We start from the raw sequence: 16,458 nt of genomic DNA, 5'->3' as shown, positions 1-16,458 counted from the left end.
AGCACACTATGCTCGGCTGGGGGGATGTGATCCGTTGGCAACTCTGGCAAGAGACACTAAGCCACGAGCCGCACCATCAGGGGAAGATCCTTTCCTCCTCCACAGAGATGTACTGGACGCAGTACCGTGCATGAGAGGTGTGAGAGTGCACTACCGGGAGATGAGTGGAAGTCAGAGCTTTGAAGATTGGTCCGGGAGGAGAGGAGGCTGGACGCCAGCTACAGAGCCCTCTGGTGGTTCGCGACTCAACTATTGCCAGGTACAGCAGATGGCAGCCCGACAGACGGCATTGGCTATGGCGATGTGGGGCTGCTCCATCAAAAAATATATGGAAAACCAGACTTTGGGAGTGACGAAGAGTGGCGGCTGGAAGACATCCTGGACTTCCGAGATGAGGTACTGAACCTCCACAAAGAGGCTTGTGACCTAGAAGAATTGGAGTTCCTGGTTGAGCAGGAATGGGAGCTTGAGATTGCTGTTTGATGGTGATCAGCAGCCCGGCATGGCTCCCATTGCCTGGGACTGTCCGGGAGAAATAGCAGACAGTCGCGACTTGTCACACCTTCTAAGAGTCTTTCACCCATTGTTGTTTGTGCTAATTAACCCTGCAATTGTATGAAGGAGTTCTGTGTTGAGATGTATCATAATGTGTATTGTAGTTAGGGAGTCACATTGGCTGCCTTAAGGGATTACTTAATTAGCTAATGTTAATTCATGTTTCTGGTTACAGGTGTATTGTTAGATTAATATGAGCAGGAGATAGGAACCTCCTCTTTAACTGTATATAAGACTTGTATTCTTGTTCTAATAAACTGTCTGATGTTTTACCCTACACTGAGCTACGACTAGTGAATGGGAAAGCTAAGGGGTCTTGGATTGTGTGGTACCGGACAGAGGAGCGATACGACAGACAGACTCATCTTTAGTACGGGGGTTCATTCACAGGCACTGATGAGGCTGCATTGAGGGGGCACTGGTAAGGCTGCATTGAGGGGTACTGGTGAGGCTGCGCTGCTGGGGACTGTTGAGGCTGCATTGAGGGGCACTGGAGAGGGTGCAATGATGGGCACTGATAGGAGCTCTTTCTAACATAGACTCTAAAATGGATACAGAGAAAACCCGTACACACACGTGTTGTCATTACATGCTGTGCTGCACGCCACCACGCACTGGGCATGCTGCAAACCTTCTAGTTCTACCGTCCCGGATAGGGCAATGGCCACCGCCTCCCTCCAAGTCCCTCCCTTGCCTTGGCAAACAGAGCCTGGAATGGTGGAAGAGGAGAGGACACAAGCCAGCCACAGCAGGGCCAGGATGCAAGCTCACCAGCCACCCATGCTGGTGACCCTCCCACAGTAGGGCCAGGGTGCCAGCCAGCCACCCACGTGACCCACTCACAACAGGGCCAGGGTGCCAGACAGCCACTTACAGTGTCCCACCCACAGCAGAGCCAGCCAGCCAGCCACCCATGGTGACCCACCCGCACCAGGGAGTCAGCCACAGCCAGGTGCTAGCCAGCCACCCACAGGAGCCAGCCACAGAGGATGGGGGAGCCAGCCAGCCAGCCACAGAGGACGCGGGAACCAGCCACAGCTACAGTACCATAGTTAAAGTAAATGGAGTGCTACAAAGTGCCATATTTATTTCTACTTTGAGAGAGGTTAGGGCAGTGGTGACATTCATGGCACAAGGAGGGTGTCCCGTGAGGACCAGAATAAATGAAGGTGTTCATTGTACACTCTGTTAGAAAGAGGCCCCCCTCCAGGTTCCATTATACTCCGTTGTAGTCTCTAATGGATTTTGGAGGGGGGGGGGGTCTCTCTCTCTAATAGAGACTCTCTAATGGACACTGTTAGAGAGAGACCCCCTTCCAGGTCCCATTCGACCCTGTTGTAGACTTTAATGTGGCCTGAAGAGGACACTTTCTAACAGACTGTATAATGGACACTGTTAGAGAGAGACCCCCCCTCCAGGTCCCATTAAAAAGGCAGAAATTGTACTTTGCAAAATGTAGGGGCGGGGTCAGGCGCGGGTCATGGGTGAGGTCAGGGGTGGACCATGGGCAGGGCCTGAGAGGGGGGCCCTTGCTGTATTTGGTCCAAGGGCCCTGAGTGTTGTCATTCCACCCAGGGCTCAAGTCCTGCGGGAACGCATGGGAACGGAGTTCCTGTACTTTTTCCACATCAGGAACTCAGTTCCCTTTAGCAGCCATGTCCTGCATATGCCTGAGTAACTGGTTGCTAGGCTGAGCAGCGCCTCCGAGAGAGAGCAGCCAGCCACAGACACCACACCAGACAGAGCCACACTTACTGCTGATAAGGATCCAGCCTGTGCCCACAGCCCAGTCAGTGCCAGACAGTCCCGGGGCCGCCGCTGACTACTCCCGCAGCCGCTGTAGCACAATTCCAGCAGTGCAGCCCAACTGCCAGACTTCTCCAGTTCAACTTCTCCTCTCCTGAGCTGAGCCTCCGAGTCCTCCCGCCCCCACGAGGTCCGCCGCCCGCCAGAGTCATTGACAAATTTCCAGGTTAGTGTGTTACACACACTTTGTTAGTTACAGTGAGCATGCTCCCCCTCTGTTCTGCTGCTGTCCCCCCCACTCCCCCTCCGTTCTGCTGCTGTCCCCCACTCCCCCTCCATTCTGCTGCTGTCCCCCTCCAGTTTTCCTCCGTGTCCCCCTCCGTTCTACTGTTCCCCTCCATTCTGCTCCTGTCCTCCTCCAGTTTTCCTCCGTGTCCCCCTCAGTTCTTGTGGTGATTATTCTGTTATTTTGCAAGTTAACTTATTTTGTTTTTGTAAACTGGCACTTTCCAATAAATGTTGCACTGTATTTTCTGTGAAATATATATGCATATGAGCGTTTTTTTTTTTTTTTGGTGGGGGAGTGGATCTTGGGTGGGAGTTCCCACACTTTTTTCCCCAGGACTTGACCCCTGATTCCACCCCTGGAGTAATCAAAGACCACTGATTGCTCAGTTTTCAGGCTGCAGTGATTGCCAGTCACCGGCTCTCTGCTCTGCCCCTCCATTGATCACTGGAGCACCAGGCTGTGCAGGGGATCAGGAATGGCTGGCTCTGGCTCTCAGTGGCGTTCCGAGAGGCTAAACCAGCTGCCGGGTAGGCATCTAGGTGAATCCAATCTGGATCCCCACAGAGCCTGGACTGGCTCTGGGACATCAGCCGATATCAGCCGACTGCTAGCTTTAGCCCACTGTGTGGTGAGTCTGGGTCACAGGGGTGCACTCCTGTGACCCACAGTTGAAGTATGGCTATAATAGCTTTGGCCATACTTCTCCTTTAATGTGCAATCCATTTATAGACATTGTTCACATTTTCTTTAGCAAATATTTTTTTATATTTTGCAATAACTGCTGCAACCCTTCCATTTTTCTGTTTGTACAGGACTTTGCCATGAAGCCATATTGGTAATGTTAGGCCCTAGAACTGTTTGTTCTATAAAGAAATTAATTTAATTACAACTTTTATCACTAGTTCCTATTTTTTACACATTGATAAATGAGGCCAAGGAAACCATTGTAGACATAGCTTTCCAATATAAAAAAAGGCATCTACTGCTTGTGTCTCTTCACTGATGACAATGTGAAAAACTTTTTAAAAGGACTTTACTTAATTAATCCCACTTTTTAAAAAAAAGATTTGCCTTTGGTGCTTTAGCTATCAGTGAGCATATGAAGTTAATATTTGGTAAAACGATAAATATCCTAAAATAAAACTATTTACACTTATTTATTCTTTACAGTTTTTAAAATGAAAGTTAACCTTTGCTAAGAGAATTTTTTTAGGCTACCATCACTGACCTCCCCAGGCTTTACATCCAGAGAAAATGCCACCCAAATAAAATATCTTTATTTTAAGTCTAGTACATGGTTTACATTGTTATTAATATTATTATACAGGTCCTTTGGTGCTTTAGCTATCAGTGAGCATATGAAGTTAATATTTGGTAAAAGGATAAATATCCTAAAATAAAACTATTTACACTTATTTATTCTTTACAGTTTTTAAAATGAAAGTTAACCTTTGCTAAGAGAATTTTTTTAGGCTACCATCACTGACCTCCCCAGGCTTTACATCCAGAGAAAATGCCACCCAAATAAAATATCTTTATTTTAAGTCTAGTACATGGTTTACATTGTTATTAATATTATTATACAGGATTTATATAACACCAACAGTTTATGTAGCGTATCTCATGAAACCCTAATACTGCCAAGCTTGTGTCAGTTTAGCATCCAGTCTCTTTTTTGATTGCATTGTAAATGTCATTATTAGTGTCCCTAGGTGTTTGAAAATCCAACAGTGGCGCCTAGTTAAAAAAAAAAAAATTGGGATAGTTGGGCAATAAACAGACTTCAGGAAGGGCAGCCGACACATTTCCTGCAGTTCCCTCTTGAATTTGACACGGTGGTAGACATATTTTTTCTCCATATTTGCACCACCTAAAATAACTCAGCAAAATAATACATACTTGTCTCATTTGATGTTATAACATTTCTGCTGAATTAAAAAATAAAAATCAGACAAATATCCACTGAGGATCTACTCTCTATTAGTATTCTAAGGGTCAATACTTTCAGCCCTTGGTAGAGAAGATATTGCTTCTCTGCCACTTTTATTGCTCAAGGTCATGTATTTACATGTCATTTTCCTAAATGCTATGATGTACACATTGTGCTATTTTTTTTATTGACAACATTTTTTTTTTAAAAGACAACAAAAAAGGTCCTATGTAAAGTCCGGCTTAGGTGGCAACTATGGCTTCATCCATAGATACAATGGAGAGTAAGCATAGCCACCCTAGGATAGAAAGTTTGTTTTTTGCAGAATTATCAGGTTAAATTAAAGAATCAACAGCTTAAAAAAAAAGACTATTACAACCACCACCTCTAAGGACAGGTTATTGAAATATATTACATGTTTTCTACTGAGTTTTGGCATGCTGTGTCTTTGAAAATGAAAGAGATTCATATGTTCCTCTTTCAATTGTCATTAATTTTCCTTTGGTTTAAATATGAATGCCTTTAGACAATAAAGACAACGTCTTAAATGATAACTATGTTTTTTTACTTTATAAATTACACTTTCTAAGCTGCCAGTAATTAAAATACAAAGATATCACTGTCACAGTACAAGAATTCCTTTACTTATAAAATCAGATTCACTAGTGGAAGGAATACTGGTTTGATTTTGGATAGTGGATCTAAATATACAACAGCCATTCCAGTGCGTGATGGAATTATAATTAATAAAGGTAAGCATTACTTATTTATTATTACTAATTATGTCAAGATCCTTTTTTTCTTATGACCAATACTTTTAATTAAAATGGCCTTTGTGTGTTTAACATTCTGTAAAAAGACTTGATTAATGTTGGTAAATTTTAATGATCTAACAGATCTAATCTAAACTGCATGTGGCCAGCATTATGTCCTCATGCATTTGTATTAGATTTATTTTAACTTTTTTTTTTCTCTGTGTGGGAGACTTAATTTATTATACTGTTTAGTTGTTTTTGTTTTGTTCCCTTCACTTCCTGTCCCATAGGCAAAACAGGATATAAGTGAAAATTCCTTGGGGTCCCCCAGGTCACCATATCTAATATCCCCATTGGAAGAATTCCCCTCTATTACTTTTCTGGGGAGAACTCAAAATTTGGGATTTTTTTTCACTTTCAATGATAATGGCAAACAGGAGAAAAAAGGGTGAATCTCCTTAACAGGGACCCAGACAGCAATAAAAACTGACAAGCATTCTCATCCCTCGGTACGCTATCCAAAATTCAAAAAAGTTTTGCCTTTAGTTATACTTTAAGTTGAAGGAGAAGACAGGGTGTTTGTGTGACAGCGTAAAAAGAATTGAAATGAATTAAATAATGAATGTAATGTGTGTAGTCAACATTAGAAACAATAAAAAAATTTGAATTCTAAAGATGAATTCCAGGCAAACGACTAACACACAATTGAAACAAATCTGAATGCTCTAACCCAGCCTTTCTCAACCATTTCAACACAGAGGGACCCCTGAAATAGTTGTCCGGTCTCAGGGAACCCCTGCTAAAAATAGGAAATGTACAACTCATGATACATTAGTGTGATGGTCAGTGGGAAGAATGGTCCTTACACTTGTGGTCATTGGGAAGAATTACCTCCTTACAGATAGTTAAAAAGATCAATGGTGTCAGTGGGAACTTGTCTGAGAGGCAGAAATTGCCCAATGCTGAAGGAAACCCTAGCAACCTCTGGAGGAACCCTAGTTGAGAATCACTGCTCTAACCCATCAGACCCTGGACCTCACTACCTGTGACTGGACAGTGAATGATGAATTATCCACACTCAACTAAATCTTGCTGTGGGGCCTGATTGTCTTTTTTTTTTTTTTTTTTTTTAATCTTCAGGACTGCGTGTTGCTCCTCCAGGGCATTAATCTCTATTTAGCAATAAACTATTGTGTAAAAAGTCCACAATTTGATAATAATGTCCCAGAATAATCCGTAGTGTGACTTGGGTATCCACTATGTGTTGAAAGGATCATCCAACAGTAAATGTAGTACATGTATGCACCAGAAACAAGGGAATACACAACCTTAAACTGCCATTATTCTCCACCTGGTATTGTAAACACTGAATCACCATCTGTGAGCCTCCACCAATATAGGCACTCACCAGAAGTAAGGTAAAAATATGCCTTTAACTGCATCTATGGAGTGAGGGATTCTTCCAACTTTTCTTGCCAATTGGATGGAGGGATTTGTAAAGTTCTTTGAACTATATAAAAAAGCTTACCATCGGGAGCCCAAAAAGTACTTGAAGCAATGGGAGTAAAGTACTTGCTTCAACTACTCTTTGGGTTTTTTGGGCAGAGAGCTTTTTTATATAGTTCAAAGAACTTTCCAGAAAGAGCACTGCACACCATTTTTATTATTTGTCACTTCAGGGAGTTGTGTGATCACCCTTTTGTGCCAGCTGTTATAGTTTACATAGTGCTCACTTTCTATAATTGCATATTAACCACTTAAGGACCGAGCCTCCTTCTGAGATTTGTTGTTTACAAGTTAAAAACATTTATTTTTGCTTGAAAATTAGAACCCCCAAACATTATACATTTTTTTCTAACAGCCTAGAGAATAAAATGGCGGTCATTGCAATACTTTCTGTCACACTGTATTTGCGCAGTGGTCTTACAAGCGCACTTTTGGAAAAATACACTTTTTTGGAATTAAAAAATAAGACAACAGTAAGGTTAGCCCAATTTTTTTTTTTATATTGTGAAAGATAATATCACGCTTTAAAATTGCGACCGCTCGTGGAATGGTGACAAACTTTTACCCTTAAAAGTCTCCATAGGCGACGTTTAAAAAAATTCTACAGGTTGCATGTTTTGAGTTACAGAGGAGGTCTAGGGCTAGAATTATTGCTTTCCCTCTACCGATCACGGCAATACCTCACATGTGTAGTTTTAACACCGTTTTCATATGCAGGCGCTACTTACGTATGCGTTCGCTTCTGCACGCAAGCTCGTCGGGACGGGGTGCGTTAAAAAAAAATGTTCTTGTTTATTTTGCCATTTTTTTTTCACACTGTTTTTAAAATAAATAAATGAATTGTGTCATTTTTATTCGTTGTATATTTTATACAACGAATGAAAACATCCCTTATAATAGGGAAAAAAACATGACAGGACCTCTTAAATATGAGATCTGGGGTCAAAAAGACCTCAGATCTCATATTTACACTAAAATGCAATAAAAAAAAAATGTATTAAAAAAATACAAAAAAATGGCCATTTAAGAGCTATGGGTGGAAGTGACATTCTGAGGTCGCTTCTGCCCTGCAATGATATGGAGACGGGTGGGGGCCGTCTTCCTCTCACTTGTCTCCATGTCAGGCTAGGAAAACATCCAATCGCCTCCACCGCTGCCAACGGCTCAGCTAACCGGCGAAGCGCACAGGAGGGTGGCGGGAGGGGGGCCCCTCTCCCGCCGCAGAGACCACTTTTATCTGAAAGCGGACCGCCTGCTGAATGAATGAATGAATGAAATACTTATATAGCGCACAATGCGAACTGAATCGCCTCTAGGCTGAAGAAGAGGATACCGGGGTTATGGCAGCTAGCTGCTGTTATAACAATGGTATTCCTCTTTAAAATACTGACGTATAACGATGGTGGGTGGTCCGGAATTGGTTAATATTTATTTGTTACAATGGACAGTTTGTATTCTTGTCTTCACAGTCCCAAAGTGTTTTTTGCAACACGTTGATTTCAGAGTAGTGTTAATATTAATCCCATTTTAGAAACATTTTTAAAGGAGTTGTAAAGTTTCAAGTTTTTCACCTTAATGCATTTTATCCATCAAGTTGAAAAACCTTCTGTGATGCAGCTTCCCCCCAGAGCCCCCCTTTTTATTACCTGAACCCAATCGTTCCAGCGATGAGCACAAGCCTAGCAGCTCCAGCCGATGTCTCAGGTCCTCATTGGATAGATTGATAGCAGCGCAGACATTGGCTCCCGCTGCTGTCAGTCAAATCCAGGGACACGGGGCGGGGCTCATGAGCACACCTGCACGAGTGCCCCCATGGAATACGGCTCTCTGTGGGGGCACCTGATGTGAAGGTGGAGCCAGGAGTGCCGCAGAAGAGGAGGATCAGGGCCGCTCTGTGCAAAAGCCTTGCACAGAGCAGGTAAGTATAACATGTTTGTTATTTTAAAACAAAAAAACCCCAAAAAACCCAAATCTTTACAATCTCTTTAAAAAGACAAACATTAATGATACATTTGCCAACCACTTGTTCTGAAAATGGTAGTTGCCAGACTGTCATGTGTCCAGTGCTGGATTCAGATCTTGGGAGGCCCAGGGCATTTCAAGTTCGGGAGCCCCTCTACTCTCTACCGATTTCATCCAACACTCTACTTTGTCATTCTGCCAGATTCTGATCCAGGGCCAATCATGTCCTGAATTTAACCAATCTGGAAAAACTTGCTAACAAAGTCTTACCCTATTTGGGACCACGAGTGTCGTATTCGCCCCTTGACCCAATCAGGGTCAATCAGGGAGTGAGCTTCTCTCTCGTGTTTCCCACTGCAAAAAAATGCTAGTCATTAACTTCACTCTCATACGATGGATCAGGGCTGTTGCCAGACACTTTCCAACATTTTTTAACTTATCCCTACTTGTTTCTCATAAACAAGGCAAAAATTCTGCGACACAGTCATGTTAAAACAAACATCTCGAAAGGTAAAATAATATGAGAAATTGAAATGTAAAACATCTGCCAAGAAGCCCTCATCCTTTTTTTTGCCTTTTTAAATCAGGCTTAACTGTTCCATATCCTGACACCCACACACACTTTGCTAATTCTTTTAAATAATAGAACAAATTTTACGATTATTATATATTTTTTTTCTAAAGGAAGTCTGGGGCATCCTCTGGCAGAGGGCCTGGGGCAATTTTTCCCTTTTGCCCCCCTATAGATACGGCACTGCATGCATCAGTACTTTTATGTTAGTGACCTGGAATATCTATACAGATAAGGACTTTTAATTTATCTGGTCTGTATACTTACTGGCCTTAGTGACTCAGAATGAATTGAAGCCAGAGGGTCAGGATAACAACCAGGTAAATTGCATTTTCTGAAGGTCAGCAACGGCCCTCTTATTTTCCTCAGGACAGGTTTCCTTTACTGAAAACATGACTAGTTTTATAATTCTCTACTTTGTGTTATTGTTTTTTGGCAGGTATTGTAAAATCTCCTATTGCTGGAGACTTCCTTACTACACAGTGCAGAGAGTTATTTCAAGAGATGAATGTAGACCTGATTCCTCCATATATGATAGATTCAAAGGTAAGATAAACAAGCCAAAGAAAAACAGGCCTTTATGTAGTAGAAAGGTTTAACATTTATGTAGACCCTAAATCTATTATTCAGTATGGCAGCTTGCCTCACTATACAGCTTTTGTAAGCAAAAAGTTTTTACCTGGAGATCCTGAAAGTAACAGCATTTCCTGTTGCAGGCTGACAACGCTAAGCTACTGAACCCCCAATAGCAGCAGCCTTTCCGTAATTTTCCTTTCCTGGTGCATCTTCATGGCAGCATACACACATAGGTTGTGCCCCCACAACCTGATAGGACTGGTTAACTATAAATCAAAGACAGACCCAGCTCACAGCATTCTCTGTAACTCTCGTCATTTGGGTGAGCATCTGTATGCTGCCATGAAGATGCACCAGGTGGATCATGGCAGCACACACATGGGAACTAACTCGCCATACGGGAGGGTGCAAGAAAATTTTTATAATCATCAGTAGCGTAAGTATGCACCATGAATTTCCCAAATTTTACTGTCAGGTCCACCTGTTAAAAAGTGTAATGAAAGTGTCCTGGGAGGACCAAATTCCTGACTTGCAAATAGCCTTATGAGCCTCAGCACAGAGGTGTCCACAGAGCTGGCACTGCCCTAGTTGAATGTCTTAAGACCTTCAAAACAGGAAGGCCTTGTGAAGAATAGGCTTTTAATTGTCTCAACAATCTAGGAGATGACTGAACGTGTTGATGCTGACAGACCCTGCCTTAAGCTATGCTGGAACCAAGTACAGATTTCAGCTTTCCTGAATTAAAAAGGTAGCTGTCAAGCAGGTAAATTGATGTTGTGGTTAAATTGGAAGGAGAAAGACACCCTATGGATAAAAGCAGTCTGGAGTTTGACTATTCTATCCTGGTAGAACGTTAAGTGAGGCTCCTTGAGTACAAAGCCTGCAGTTCTGACACCCTTTTTCACAGAGGATGTAGCAACCAAAAATAAGGTCTTTAGGGTTAGATTGCAGAGTGTAGCCAACTCTGTAGGATAGAAATGAGGCCTTGTTAGAAATGAGAACCATAAGCAAGTTCCACATAGGAAACAATGGTTTCCTGGGAGGTCTATAACTTAATGCAAGCCTTTTAAGAATTGCATCACTGAAGGGTTAAGGACTCCTTAAACTCTTGTAAGTGAAGGTAAGGCTGAACTTTGAACTTTAAACATATTTGAACCTATGTCCCTGTTCAGCCCCAGTTGTAAGAACTGTAGAACTTTGGCTGGTTTAGGTGATAAAGGACTCCAGGCTTTTGCTGTGTGAGATCTGCATAATTTTCCCATATTCTTTGATAAGTCTTATTCATGAAGACCTCTCTGGTCTACCTGCACCCTTGACTTGGTAGCCACCGCCTCTCAAATTCCATGCCATCAAATGTATTCTCTTGGAGCTGGATGGCAAAACTGTCCATGAGAGAGCAAATCATCATTGGAAGCGACTCAATGCTTAAGAGTAGGAGAGAGACACTAGAGCCTCCTAAGCCAAAATTGTATATTTGCAATTGATACAGGAAGCTCCACTGACAGTTTAAGAATTCTACCCTTCCCCTGCTGTCTAGGCACAGCACAAATCTTGCTCCTCTTTCTAAAAGGAGTGAATGACAGAAGTGCTTTGAATACTACTCTCAGTTCAAGAGCTTTCAATACTATGCTTAACATCCCATGACCTTGAGCAGCCTGCTCTTTGAAATGCATCCCCCAACCTTTCTAGATGTGATAATGTTCCAAAACAATTGGTCAGTTACGAAGAACCTAGGATACTCCAACACTGTTCTGCTGGAAGAAACTTCGCTCCCAAAGCACCTTTGGCTTTCTCTATCAGAGGAGGGATATTCTCGTGTGAAAGTTCTACTGAATTTTTTCCAGTCGCTATTGCAGACAGTAAGACCTTTGTGAATGCCCTGGGGGAGATGTACAGACCGAAGGGGAGGCATTCAAACTGGTAGAGGAATTGAGGATGAATTGGGACAAGTAGGTGTCTGATCAACCTACAGAGCACCCAGTCTACCAGATTTAAAAATATTATAATTAAATAGAGGTTTTCCATCTCGCACAACTCCAACTTACTGTGCTTGTTGAGTATTTTTTTCTTCAACTTCAGCACTGGGCACAGATCACCTGATTTTTTTTTTTTTTGCTAGGAACAGAGGTGAACCAAATCCTCATTTCCTCTGGGCAACTGGATCCTTCACGATTGCTCTTTTTTAATTTTATTTAATCCAGCTACAACTGGAATAGGTATTTTTTACTTTTCCATCAACTCTGGTAGTCTGGCTGACTGGAAGAGATTGAAAGGTGGACTTCCCACCTGTCCATGTCATATGATCGTCATGCTCATTGAATTACACCCCTGCATGGATGAACATTTGTCATGATGTTATACTTTTTCAATAAAAATTATTTTACCAGAAAGGTGGACCTCCCTTAAACTTCCACCAATGTCATGCCAATATAGCTGATATGGCCCACTGATCCTGAATGTTTTCCATCCAGGTGTGTGCGCAAAGCTTCACACAGGCACCCCCTGGATGACTGCCCCCTTAAAACAACTTCTGCTGTTCTCCCAAGACAGGTGCCTTAAGCCCCATACACACTATCATATTGTCTGCTGATTTTTTCCTTCAGGTTTACCAAAACCATGTAGTTGAAGGGCCTGCCTGATTGCATACACATTGAAACCCCTAAGGTTTGACCTCATATTATATGGTTTTGGTAAATCTGATGGAAAAAATTAGCAGAAAATCTGATAGTGTGTATGGGGCTTTAGATGTTTAATGCCCTGTACATATGACCGTTTTTCCCGTTGGAATAAATAAAGGTTTTTCCAACGGAATTCTGCCGAAACTGTCTTGCGATCACACAAAATCCGACCGTCAAGAACACGGTGACGTACAACACATACGATGGGACTAGAAAAAGGAAGTTCAATAGCCAGTAGCCAATAGCTTCCGTCTCGTACTTGCTTCAGAGCATGCATAATTTTTAGTCGATCGGAACAGCATACAGACGAGCGGTTTTGCCGATATTTATAACAGGTTCTATTTCTAGGGCCGTCAGAATTTGACGTAAAAAGTCCAATTGGGTCATACACACGATCGGAATATACGATGAAAAGCTCCCGTCTGACTTTTTATGTCGGACATTCCGCTTGTGTGTACGCGGCATAAGGCTTTAATAATGAAGATTGGGTACTTCTCCAGTTCCTTTACTAATCTTTTTCCCGGTCTGTAGGATTTTGCCTCCTTGTATCTACTTGGGAGTTGCCACCTGTATGCTGGACCTTTTAGAATTTTCGGTTTTTGTCAGATGATTTTCGCCCTAACCTGTTAGTGGTCACCCTTGATATGGCTGTATTCTGTCTACTCCCAAATAGATTGGATCCGTTGCCTGGTATCTTGCTCGTTTTTTTTTTTTCCGGTGGGATTCACCAACCATGGCTTCAGCCATAATGCACTCCTTGCCGTGACCACGTGGAACACCGCTCTTGAAAAAAATCAATTGATGTCTGACACATCCACCACAGAGAATACTGCCAATTTCAGCTCTTACAAAGCTGTTACTACCTTGTCTAGTCACTTCTTCCAGAAGGGCTTATTTAAAGGGTTACTCAGCTTTTCTTTTGTTATTTATTTATTTTCAATCTACAGGGCTGCAATTTTCTGTATAATGCAATGTAACCTGACTGACTATCTGGAGGTGTTCTGTACATAGAATGTGTACAGAGCACCCCCCCCCCCCCAACATAATTTCCTGCTTGTATGACTGGCTCACTGATTTTCCTAGAAGTCTGCACCAAGATACAAGTCAGATTTTTGGCATTCACTGCAACAAAGATGTCATTTTTGATAAGATACTCCCAATAGGAAATCACGTCTAAAGGGGTGCAGACTGTGCCACTTTCCTCAGAATCCTGCAGGCGCATCAGCTAGTTGATAATTATGAAACCCCTCCCATTAGACTTACTCAGCACATGGGCTGGTTATTGCTGGTATGCTAGCACTGGCAGATGCTACAGTATGTAGGAGCACTTCAGATCTAGATCTAATTTTCGGACTAGTGCCTCCTTGAATGTGACAGCAAGGTGACATGTCTTGCTAGCTATATTAATGATGCATCCATCATCAGAGGAGACTGCCGCAGAGGTGAGATGATGACATTGTCTGCACCTGAATGATGACTGTTCTGGCTTTTAACAGGCTCCCTCCATCTTGAGGTGCTTGCAGGACTATAGATATTGGCACTATTTTTCTCAATCTTCACTACTTACCTAATCCCTATAACATAAAAGCAATGGGTGGTCTGTCTGGGCAGCGTTCCCCATAGAAACAGAGCAAAGCAACAGACTGAAATGAAAAACAGCATAAGGCTCAAGCCTCATAGATATGGTTTGATTGTTGTCAAGGGATTGTCTGTTGACAGACTGTTGTCCTAAAATCTTACAGTTAGTACGCTCCTTTTGAGAATTGTCCAATTTTCCACCAACAAATGTTGGATGACAGGCTAGTAAATTTTTGGCGGACAATGGTTTGAAGTCAAATTTTCGTATGGTCAGTACACAAATCCGTCACACAAAAGTCCAATGTACAAACATGCATGCTCGAAATCAATGCTCAAACATGAAATTAGCAGAAGGGGCCCAAAGGGTGGCGCTCAAGAGCTGAACTTCCTTGTAGTACTTCACTACGTTGGTGTTTGTGGCACGATAATTGTGTACCGTTAGTATGCAAGACAAGATCCTGGCATGCTCCCTTTTGACAAAAATCAGATGCTCGGTTGGCCAACAATCGTACTGTGTGTATGAGGCTTAGGTCTGCACTATTGCGACCTGAAAGTCGCACGATTTTGATGCGAATTTGATGTGACTTGAAGCAATGCCTATGTATTTTTGAGGTCTATGGACACAGATATGAACGGTACTCATTGGAAATCATGGGATATGACTTGTCATGCGACTTTGCAGTGACAAGTCGCACTAGTGGAAATTGAGCCCAACACAGTGATCCCAGAGCAAGCATTGAGAAGGAAATCGGAAGAGCCCAGGTGAATGCCATAAAGAACACAATGATCCTAGAGCAACACTGAGCAGGAGATAGGAAAAGCCCAGGTGAATACCATAAAAAGGGAAAACATACCTGCAAACAATGACCACATAAGCATCCAGCATGCATGAGTAGAGAGCTCCACCATTTGTTGCCCAAAAATTCCATAAGCCATTTAAAACCCACATTTGCCATTAGTGATGATATCAGTGCCCGAGCATGTGCAGATCGCCATCCTGGAAAAGCTCTAGCCAGGAAACTGGTCACAGAGGCCGCATCACTTCCTGCCTCTCATGCTCAGAGTGTACTTGCTATCGCCATCTTGGAAATGGAAAACGCCCATAAAACAGAGGAAAGAAGTTAAAAGCATATGGAAAGCAAAGGGAAACACTGTCATTTACGTCAAAGCTTGTTTAAAGCTTTCTTTGACAAGCCTGCACCACCAGAATGAAGCTCCAACCAAAGTGCTCATTAAGAGACTGTTTAGGAAGGACTTTCACCCAGGAGAGGCTGAACCTGGCTGGGACGATAAACAGTAAGGAATACCTCGAGATTCCGGTCCTGATCAGGTGAGGGGAAAAAAGGAGAATTCTGTGAGCCGGGTCTGTGTTTGATTTATAGTTAACCAGTCCTATCAGGTTGTGGGGGCCGAGCCACAACCCATGTGTGTATGCTGCCATGAAGATGCACCAGGAAAAGAACACACAGAAGGTTATCAGCCCAGCAGCTAACTGCAAGACAGTGGTGTAGAATTGTCAGTGCTGTTGCAGGTAGAGTCCAGAAAAGAAAGTTTGCATCTAAAAGTTCTGCTTAAAAAGGTTGTAAACCTCAGAAAAACCCCCAAAAAACTACAAGACAAAGGCATAATGAGCTAATATGCATCGCATACTAGCGCATTATGAAATACATTCGATAGATGCCCTGAATCGGCGCTGACACGCAGCCAACATCTTTTACCGGTGTAACATATGGGTTTGCGTGCTCCAGCGCTGTGATTGGTCAGAGCCGCAATGATGTCACTCCCACGCATTTGTGTATGAGCCGCCGGTCATGGCACGGGCCCTGAAAAAATGGCACCAGCCGGTTGTTTCTTCAATGCGCATGCGCCGATGATGAGCAAGTTTAGGAGATATTTACAGTACCTACAGGTAAGCCTTATTACAGGCTTACCTGTAGGCACAAGTGGTGTAACAGAGTTTACAACCACTTTAAGAAGACTGTATATAGTGTGGTGTGTTTGTAAACGTACAGAAAAATTGTTTTAGGCTGGGTTCACATATTTTTCCCCGGTGCATCTAATTTGCATGTGAGGAGATTGTGACCGGCTCTTTATGGAGCCGGTTCACACATCTCTGGATCGAGTCCGGTGCAAATTGCACAGGAGTTCTGTGCGTTTTCTGGTCTGTTTCAGGTCCGAATTCAGCCGAAAATTCGGGCTAAAATCGATCCTGAAACAGTGAACGGGGATGCACCGGACTCCTGCTGCAAGTTGCTCTGTGCAGTGGCGTGAACACAGCCTTTAGGCTACTTTCACATTGGGGCATTGCGGGC

At 42.8% G+C, this 16,458-nt stretch overlaps 1 protein-coding gene across 1 annotated transcript in view; it reads left to right on the top strand.

Moving 5' to 3' along the window:
• The window catches only part of LOC143988388 (actin-like protein 6A), a 74,267-nt gene that overhangs the window by 35,020 nt on the left and 22,789 nt on the right, over window positions 1–16,458 (top strand). Inside the window, exons 6-7 of the mRNA XM_077487919.1 lie at window positions 5,178–5,272; window positions 9,754–9,860. Coding sequence (XP_077344045.1) covers window positions 5,178–5,272; window positions 9,754–9,860 — 202 coding nt within the window. The remainder of the gene's footprint in view (window positions 1–5,177; window positions 5,273–9,753; window positions 9,861–16,458) is intronic.

Source organism: Lithobates pipiens, unplaced genomic scaffold (genome assembly GCF_037356315.1).
Source record: "Lithobates pipiens isolate NorthernLeopardFrog02 unplaced genomic scaffold, aLitPip1_a1.2 Scaffold_18, whole genome shotgun sequence".
NCBI lineage: Eukaryota > Metazoa > Chordata > Amphibia > Anura > Ranidae > Lithobates > Lithobates pipiens.
The sequence above is the reverse complement of the archived record's forward strand: the minus strand, read 5'-3'. Positions and strand labels throughout refer to the sequence as shown.